Consider the following 8,942-nt stretch of genomic DNA (forward strand, 5'->3'; position numbering starts at 1 on the left):
GCAGCTACACATATTCGCATGCTTCAGCTTGCCTGACTGCGGCGCAGAGAAGAATGACTGCATCCATTCGTCGATGCAAGACTCATACTTGTTCATCCAGGTGACGCTCCACGTCGACGTTTGACGTGGGATCGAGCATGGCTGTGGATATCCAGGAGCAGCAGGGAGCGATGCATGGGCAATATTGCCTGCGTAACGCGACAGGGCAGATGGACGTAGATGCCGGCACTGCATGCATGCCCTGTCACACAGAGACCCGCAATCCGGGACTGGAGGCGGAGGGCAAGGTCGTGGGTAAAGGCAGCGTCGGTGCGGTGCGGTGCAGGCAGCTGGTGGTGGAAGGCGCGCCTGACGCCAAGACATATCGACATCACCAAGCGTCTGGCAGTCAACGGCGTGCAGCGAGCCAACCTCAGCTCGACGGCCATTCCACCCTCGCACCCTTCGCTATACTGGCCTCTGGGCGTCCCCATGCCTCCACTGCCCGCCTCTGTCCCGCACTCTGACCTCGTCGCACCCGACGCGCTGCGGGCAGTCTCCTTGCTGCTCCGACCCGTCACCTTTCGCTCGTTTCCCGCCCAAGCTGCCCACTGGCTGCCACGATGAATGGCGACCTGAGCCTGTCGCAGTCCCTCGGCGGGCTACGCATCGCAAACCCCGACGAAGACAGCGCGACGCCGTCTCTCGCACCCCCGCAGGCCCTGGACAGCGACGGTGCAGCGCCCCGGCCGGCGTCATCGCCCTCGCGAGCCTCGTCGTCGAGTACCGTCACCGAGCGGCAGAAGTCGCGAGACCCCCCGCTCGCCCTGCCAGAGCAGCAGCCCGCACTGGGCTCGCTGGGGATCAATGCAAGTGCATTTGGCACCGCATCGCCCGGCTCCTCGCCCTCGGGCCATCCCTCTCCCCTAGCCGAGACAGCCTCGTCCTCGTCGTCCTACTCACCGCGCCTGTCCCACCGCCAGTCGATGCCCTTGGCCCACCAGGCGCAGCACCAGGCCGCCTACTCGCCCTATGCCGCCGCCCCGATGCTGCAGGCCCGGAATGCCATGCCCCAGGGGCAGCAGGCCATGCGCGAACGGCCCTTGTCGACCAGCATGTACCAGCACCCCAACCTCTCCAGCACCTCCACCACAGCGCCCGGCACATACAGATACAACGACGAGGCAATGGCCGGCGACGTCAGGCGGACCAGCAGCTCGAGAGTCGCGCCGAGTGCTATGCCCGCGCGAGAAGCCAGCAGACGCGACCCATACCGCCAATCCGCGCAAATGAGCGCCATAAACGGACCACTGCCGCCGCGGAGGAGCTCGCGGAGGATCCCCATGGACGGTCCACATATACCACACGCACAGCTCTCCAGCTCACCATACAGCATTGAGGGCGGTCCGCTCTCAAGTACCGACGAGTGGAAAGAAAAAGGTGCAGCCCTGACTACACGGCAGGAGATGGACCAGAATGGCAGGCCCGTGACGCGTGTGGTGAAGAAGGGCGTCAAGGACTTCAACTTTGGACGGACGCTCGGCGAGGGATCCTACAGCACCGTGCTCGCTGCGACTGACCGCCAGACATTGCGAGAATACGCCATCAAGGTCCTCGACAAGCGCCACATCATAAAGGAGAAGAAGGTCAAATACGTCAACATCGAGAAAGACACCCTCAACAGGCTCACAGAGCATCCCGGCATTGTCCGCCTATACTACACGTTCCAAGACGAGCGGTCCCTGTACTTTGTGCTCGACTTAGCATCTGGCGGAGAGCTCCTCGGGTTCCTTAAGAAGATCGGCACATTCGACGTTGAATGCACACGTTTCTACGGTGCGCAAATACTCGACTCCATCGACTACATGCACAACAAAGGCGTAATACACAGGGACTTGAAACCCGAAAACGTCTTGCTGGACGAGCAAATGCATGTCAAAATCACCGACTTTGGCACTGCCAAGATCCTGGAACAGAAGCACGCCAACGGCATTGGCTCAACGAGCGGTGACCCGCTAGAGGGTGCCGAGTCGGATCGAGCCAAGTCTTTTGTCGGGACAGCCGAGTATGTCTCACCAGAGCTGCTGACAGACAAGAATGCGTGCAAGGCGAGCGATCTCTGGGCGTTTGGCTGCATCATATATCAACTTCTAGCAGGGCGACCTCCATTCAAAGCTGGGAACGAGTACCAAACATTTCAGAAGATTGTTGGCCTGGACTATACCTTCCCCGATGGGTTCCCACCTCTTGCAAAAGATTTGGTCGAACGGTTACTTGTTCTCGATCCACTGACGCGTCTGCCAATGGAGCACATCAAGAACCATGCCTTCTTTGATGGCATCATTTGGGGCAAAGGACTGTGGAAACAAAAGGCTCCACGATTGAAGGCCTACAGTCCGCCAGCGCAAGAGCCCATCAAGCTCAATGGTAAGTTTAGGCGCCGATCTTGAGACGCCATTTGATAACACGTTTTCAGGCCCATCCACACCAGCAACGTCCACTCAAGCGACTAGGCAAATGCCACCAAAGCCGCGCCTCATCACCGAATTACCACCTCCAAGCCAACTGGACATCGATTGGTCACCAGTGCTTTCAAAACGTGACGAAAGAATCCTCAAGCTTGGCAACATGTTTGTGACACATCATCCACCTGGTCACCAGCTTGGCGGAAAGGAAGAGCCTGTGGAAGCCCCTAAGAAATTTTCGCGGTTCTTCACAAGTAGTACTGTTAAGAAGCGACAGAGACTTGTGATGATAACATCGAGCGGTCGTGTTTTGATGTGTGCTGCCGGAACAAACGACAAGAAGCTGAAGGAGGAGGTTTCGCTCTTGTCGGCCGGTTGTGCTTGGAGATCCTACCAAGACTCCAAGGGCCTTACAGCCTGGCTCATAGAAACAGTATGTGCTATCGCCCATGTCTGCCCCTTTCTTCTTACTAATAACTTTTTAGCGAGACAAGCAATATGTCTTTGAGGATACCAAAAGCACGACCAGTGATCCCGATGGCAGTAAATACTCTTCCCAAGAGTGGCTTGACATGATCGATAACGCTCGAGAAATCGCCATATCACAATCCATGGCGAGCTCGTACTCTGGCGACGCCGCTCTCAACGAGCTGGGGTCAATAAGATCAAGTCCGACGAGCACTTTAGGCGGGGATTCGGCACTTGATGGAGTCAACATCCCGACCGCTCGGCATTTGCGCAAGGATCATGGCGATGCGGAGTCGATGAAGGGCAGGAAGCGCTTCAGCAAGCGGCACTCGAAGAACGGACTTGCCAACTTTTAGCACACGTTGGATGTCAAAGCAAAGTTTCGATGATCAGCTGAAAATATGCTTCAAATGCGTTGAAGATTGTTGGGACAGTCGTTGATCAGCTCAGTGGCACAGATCCACCAGGGCGACCCTCATTTGGCGTACTGATTCCGTTCTCAGGGCAGGATAACCATGTACACATCCTGTACGCAGAACTCATCCCTCTTACCATTGACACTCCAAATTGGACACAGACCCTCAGCAGCGGAATCCTCGAGATACTCTCACATGCAACTTCAGATCACAGCGAAACCGTCAAGTCTGCATGGCTGGCCTGATTGTGACGCTGCGGGCATCACTGAAGTTGAAAGCTGGGAACACCCAACCGACCTCGGCGACCGGAACTGCATTCGGCCCGGGGTACACCTTTTGCTGAGTGGACAAAATGTTTTTTCTGTTCGACAACTCCCTTAGGTTCTGGTCGCTTAATCCGCAGGCCACTCTTCTCAACACAGCACAACATGACATCTGGCACCCGGCAGTTACCCAGCACTCGTGAAGCACCCCATCGGATAGAATTTGCCAATCGAAGACTACACGCACCTCAACACACACAATCCTGTGTGCTATTTACACACTCTCCTTCCGCACCACACTCAAACCCACATTTCAAAGTGAATGGCGTTCTGTATGTCTTACCTCGCCTCGCTCACCCCCCACGCATTTCCTTTGTACATTCGCAAAGACTCTGGCATAACAAGAAAGTTGTCTCACAAGATTACCTCGTATTTTTTCAGGCCTACGGATAGGTATGGGTTTCGTATGCATTTAGCGGTTTTCCTCCTAGCGACACCTTTTCCCTTTTTCCCTCATTACCGCCGTTTCTCACAATGACGGGCATCGCTTCGTTTTTCCTCGTCTGTGTGCAGGGCTCTTTCTGGAAATTGCGCAAGTTTGGAAAGACAGCGCAGAGATGGGGGGGTTTTCTTGTACTTAAGCTGTTTCTCCCTCGGGTGGAGGGGGGGTGTTGCAATATTAGATTGGCCATTGTAGTGGCGCGAAAAGGAGCCTTTTAATTCAAATCCTTGGGCGGCTGGATCTTCTTTCTGGCTGTCTTTATCATTATGATGATGACTTGGCTGCTTATCGCGCATTCTTTCGGTCATCGCTCACAAGCAAACACACATACCACGACGCGTCTACAACATGCAAGAGCATCCATTATACATTCGCGTTCAAGATTTAGGCATCGGGGATGAATGGATATCGCGGAGAAGAAGCTGCGATAAATCTCTGACTGAGATTGTTCATTTACCCCCACCCGTGATGAAATATAAGCAGGAGAACGCCTAGAAAATGCTACGCTGCGCTATCCCATGCCCAATCCCAGGCAAATACCAGAAGCCTACGCGCCTACTCCAGATTTATATATGTGATAACATCAAACAACGCCCGTTTTGGGCGGTCGAGAAACACTAGTGCTGAACGTTCTGCATCCAGCGATCGATCTGGTCTCGCTGGCGCGGATCCATGGGCGGCTGCATCATCATGCCCATCATGTTCATGTTCATGTTCATGTTCATTGGCATGCCGCCCATGGGCATGCCCATCATACTCGGTGCGCCCATGCCCATGCCCATCTGCGGCTGCATTCCCTGCATTCCCATTTGCGGCTGCATGCCCATCTGCGGCTGCATGCCCATCATACCGAGGTTCTGCTGCGACATGCCCATCATGGGCATCATGCCCAGACTCGGCTGCGACATCATGCCCATGCCATTCATGCCCATCATTGTCGACTGCCGGCCATCGTTCATCATAGGCACCGGCGTAGCAAGTCCGTTGTTGAACATCATGCTCTGAGCGCGCTGATCGGGTATGCCAGCCATGCGATTCTTGTACGCCTGGATCTTCAGTGCAAGCGGCTGGTCATCGTCGTTTTTCTTGGCCGCGCCGCCGACGAGCGGGTCGTACGAGCCGAAGCTGGAGGCGCGCATGTTCTGGTTCATGCGCTCGGCCTTGCGGCGCTCTTCGGCGACGACGTTTTGCTGCAGGAGGCTGCCGGGCGGGAGGTGAGAGATGAGCTGTTGGTCCGAGACTTTGCGCGCTTGGTTGTGCACGTCGATGGGGTTGGCAGAGAGGATGTCGGCCATGCTCATGCGGGGACGCAGGCCGGGGCGGGTGGTGTCTGCTGGGGCGTCGCCGCGGGCGGCGGCTTCAGCTTGGAGGCGGGCGCGGCGCTGACCGAGGGTTTCTTCTTCTTCGACCCCGGGGGATGGGGCTGGCTGGGATGCGTCTTTTGGTTCTTCGGATACACCAAATTTGCTCATCATTTCGGTGGCGAAGTCGAGACTGATGGTGCTCTTGCGGATGTCGTTGCCCAGGGCTTCATCGAGCTCTTTCTTCTCCCGCAGACGACGCATACGATCACCGAGCGTCTCACCCTCTTCTTCATCAGTTTCGGGACCTGGTGTGGTGGTTGTGGGCACTGCAAGATTCATTTGGCTCGGTGTTTGACGCAAACCTCGCCTGTTGGGACTTTCTCCACGTAGCCTAGCACGGCGATAGCTTAGTGGTTCTTTGTCTTCGAGCTCTCGTCGAGCAATCAGTCCCAGTGGGCGTTCTATTTCACGATGTTGCTGGGGCTGCTTGTACAAGACAGCCAATGGGACGTCGTCGTCAGAGTCGTCATCTTCGCCTTGGGCTTCCCATGCCAGGTTGACCTTCTTCTTGAGACGCTTTTGTTTCTCCTTCTCAGCTATGTCGTCGAGTTCGAGAAGTGTTCTGTGCGTTGGCATATTGCCTTGCTCAACCAAGGTAGCGTAGTTCATGTTACGAGTCTTCTGCTTTGCTTTACGCATCTGAAGTTCGGCAAGCAATGTGGTGGGGGCTCCAAAGTATTGTGGCTCTTCTTCGACCTCCTCTGGCTCGGGCTCTTCATCGTTTTGGTGCTCCTCATCATACACATCATCAGGGTTACGACCTTCTATATCATGAATTGAGTGGCGTGTCTGATCCTGACCGTCATGGCTTTCTGGGCCCCGATCGTCTTCATAAACATCGTCTAGTTGATCGCCGAGACTCATCCGCTGTTCACTCGCCTTCACGATGAGCAAGTTCATGTCAGCCGAGCTGTTGCGCTTCCTTAGCTTGTTCAGAGGATCACCACTAGAGTTGCGCTTGGTATCGAGCATATTGAAAGAGCTTCGCCTCCTCGTCTCGGCGAGCGTTGGCGGCACTTCGGGAAGCCTAGTGGTACTCTTTCGCTTCTGCTCAGGCCCGTAAACTTCTGGTCCGACATGTCCAGAAAAGGGGTGGTCAGTGAAGGCAGAAACTGGGGCACGTGCAGAGGCATTCAAGATGCTTTCAAGGGTGTCCTGCGCAGACTCGCCCTGAACAGCAAACTCCTGCGACGGGGCAGCTTGGTTGTCGAAGTAAGCGCTAGCTCGGAGCTGAGGTGGGAGGTTGAGCATGCTTTTCCGGTTGTTCCTGGCCGGACTGGGGGCGTCGGCTGTCATCTCACCGAGCATGGGCGCGGACTTCCTGTTCTCGGCTTGCATTGAGTCGAGCAGCTGTGTGCGTCGTCGTGCCTGTACGTTGGATGCGGGCAGCTGCGACAGTCGCTTTGGCAGGTTCAGGAGTCTCGGTACCGGTGCCGGGTAGAAGACCATGCCATCGTCAGGGGGTGGTGCACCTGCAGTGGTGTAGTCGTTGAGCTTCAGCATGCTGTTGCTGAAGGACGAGTGTCGGCTGCGATCATCCTCCTCCTCTGGGACCGTGTCTGGGCAGTGCACGCCGTCAAAGTCCTGCCACTCCATGCGAGCTTGTCGAGAGGTGTCGGTCGAGGCTGCCGTCGGCGGTCGGTCGGGGTAGTCGTCCCGCGTCGCATACCGGCGATACTCCTCAGAGTGCTGCTCGTCGCCATGCTGCACGGGCGGGTCGAGGACGACGCTGTTCCGCAGCTCATCACGCAGCTCGTTGGCAATCTCCTCGTACTTTTGCGTGAATGAGGAGACCTTGCGGGCGGGCTGAGGCGGCGGCGAGTCGGAGGTGTGGATGGCGAGTGGTGCAGACCGCAACGACTCGGGCGAGCCTGGGGCCATGGCGAAGTTTGCTCTCTCGTCAATCTCGTTGGGATGCACGACCTGCCCCAGCCGTGATGCTTTGGACTCGGAGCGCTGCCGATTCACGGGCACCGAGGGGTTGGACCACGAGTTGGAACGCAGCGAGCCGGCCGGTGATGTCACATAGCCCCCCGGCGAGTAGCCTCCCCATCTGGCGGCGCCGTTTACATCCACTATCGAGTTTGCATGTGAGCTGATGGAGACGTTGCGGCTGCGGTTGCTCGTGTGGCGTGTGGCTTCGTCGCGGCTGTCTGATCGCTTCAATTCCGTGTGCAGCTTGCGAATCTCCTCTCCCAAATCCGAGCCTGATTCACTCATGCGCTCGGCGTGTTCCTCCAGTCGCTCAATGTTGCCGACGTAAGCCCCCTGTAGCGATTGTAGATCCGGAATGGGATGGCGCAAGTTGACATTGGCCTTATCGGGAGACCGGGCAGCAAGGGGCTGAGGCATGGGCGGCGGCGAGGCCATGACGGGCAGACGGGCAGACGGGCAGATTCGCAGGCAAGACACACCAACGCAGGACGGTGGGACTGCGAGAGTGAATGTTGCTTACGGCGCAAGGAAAGGAGAGAAAACAGCGCGTTATAGTTGTACCGAAAGATGCATGGATGTCCGACGAGCAGTCCCCATGTTCGGTCGGCCTTCCAATAATAGCCTCCGCCAACAGCAAGGGTAGCCGTCCGCTTTCCGAGAAAGACAACGGTTTCTTGGCACGCCCAGCTTTCACGATGCGCGACTGCACCGAGAATAATCTTCACACGCCTCGCTGCGCCTGAACAAGACCACACAGGCCGATACGCACTTGGCCAGAGTGAATTGGTACCCATCACGTGCTTTCGCCTAATCGGGCTGCGACCAAACCCGAATCCAGTCCTGCCTCCATCCTTCGAATACCACGCGCCAGCACTCCAACCGACTTCATCATGGACGGCGACGGCGACGGCCAGAAGCGCAAGCGCACCTTTCGACAAGAACCCAAGAAAAAAGCAAAACTCGACGATGGCAGCGCAAAACTCAAGTCGGGCTTTGGCGCAAAGCTGCTGGCCAAGATGGGCTACACGGGTGAAGGTGGTCTGGGTCGCGAAGGGGAGGGTATCTCGGAGCCCATCCAAGTGGTCATGCGCGGCACCAAAGGCGGTGTTGGTATTGTAGCTGAGAAGAGCGAGCAGCAGCGGCGAGAAGAGCGGAGGAAGGCAGAAGCCAATGGCGAGGAGTATGTCGACACATCCGAGGAGGAGCGCAGACAGAAGAAGCAGAAGAAAGCCAAGGCGAAGGGAGAGGCGCGCACAGCAGCACCACGGCCGAAGAAGACGGTCTTTGAGATGGAAGCGGCTGGCATGCATGTGCCTCTGGCGCTGCAGTCCATCATCGACGCAACGACAGGCGCATCGACTCCTACATCTGGCGTATCTCTCCGGGGCACCGATGTCGTGCCTTTCGAGAGCTCTCTTCAAGCACGCGTGCGCCGGGACCTGAACAGCTTCTCCGAGGCCTTTGAGGAACTGCAGATTGAGGCCGAAGCAATACCTGCGCAGAATGGGCATTGGAGAAGAGCTAGAAGGCCTTGGGAGAGGCAAATGGAT

The 8,942-nt window shown here is 56.8% G+C and overlaps 3 protein-coding genes across 3 annotated transcripts in view; 2 read left to right on the forward strand and 1 right to left on the reverse strand.

Annotated features, from left to right (window-relative positions):
- Positions 1-137: 137 nt before the first annotated feature.
- On the forward strand, positions 138-3,268 carry SNOG_06367 (hypothetical protein; the record flags this gene model as incomplete). The annotated part of the gene is given in 5 exon segments (XM_001796688.1): positions 138-309; positions 326-555; positions 630-2,406; positions 2,567-2,877; positions 2,930-3,268. 5 exon segments carry the CDS (start codon positions 138-140, stop codon positions 3,266-3,268), a joined length of 2,829 nt encoding a protein of 942 aa, XP_001796740.1.
- A 1,442-nt stretch (positions 3,269-4,710) lies between these two features.
- Positions 4,711-7,827, reverse strand: SNOG_06368 (hypothetical protein; the record flags this gene model as incomplete). Its single annotated transcript, XM_001796689.1, has 2 exons — positions 4,711-5,723; positions 5,868-7,827. 2 exons carry the CDS (start codon positions 7,825-7,827, stop codon positions 4,711-4,713), a joined length of 2,973 nt encoding a protein of 990 aa, XP_001796741.1.
- Positions 7,828-8,282: 455 nt separating this feature from the next.
- SNOG_06369 (hypothetical protein) overlaps positions 8,283-8,942 on the forward strand; it is a gene marked incomplete at both ends in the record, with an annotated part of 2,139 nt that continues 1,479 nt past the window's right edge. Inside the window, one exon of the mRNA XM_001796690.1 lies at positions 8,283-8,819. Within this exon, the coding sequence (XP_001796742.1) occupies positions 8,283-8,819 (537 nt within the window). The remainder of the gene's footprint in view (positions 8,820-8,942) is intronic.

The sequence above is a fragment of the Parastagonospora nodorum genome (genome assembly GCF_000146915.1).
Source record: "Parastagonospora nodorum SN15 chromosome Unknown scaffold_9, whole genome shotgun sequence".
Lineage (NCBI taxonomy): Eukaryota > Fungi > Ascomycota > Dothideomycetes > Pleosporales > Phaeosphaeriaceae > Parastagonospora > Parastagonospora nodorum.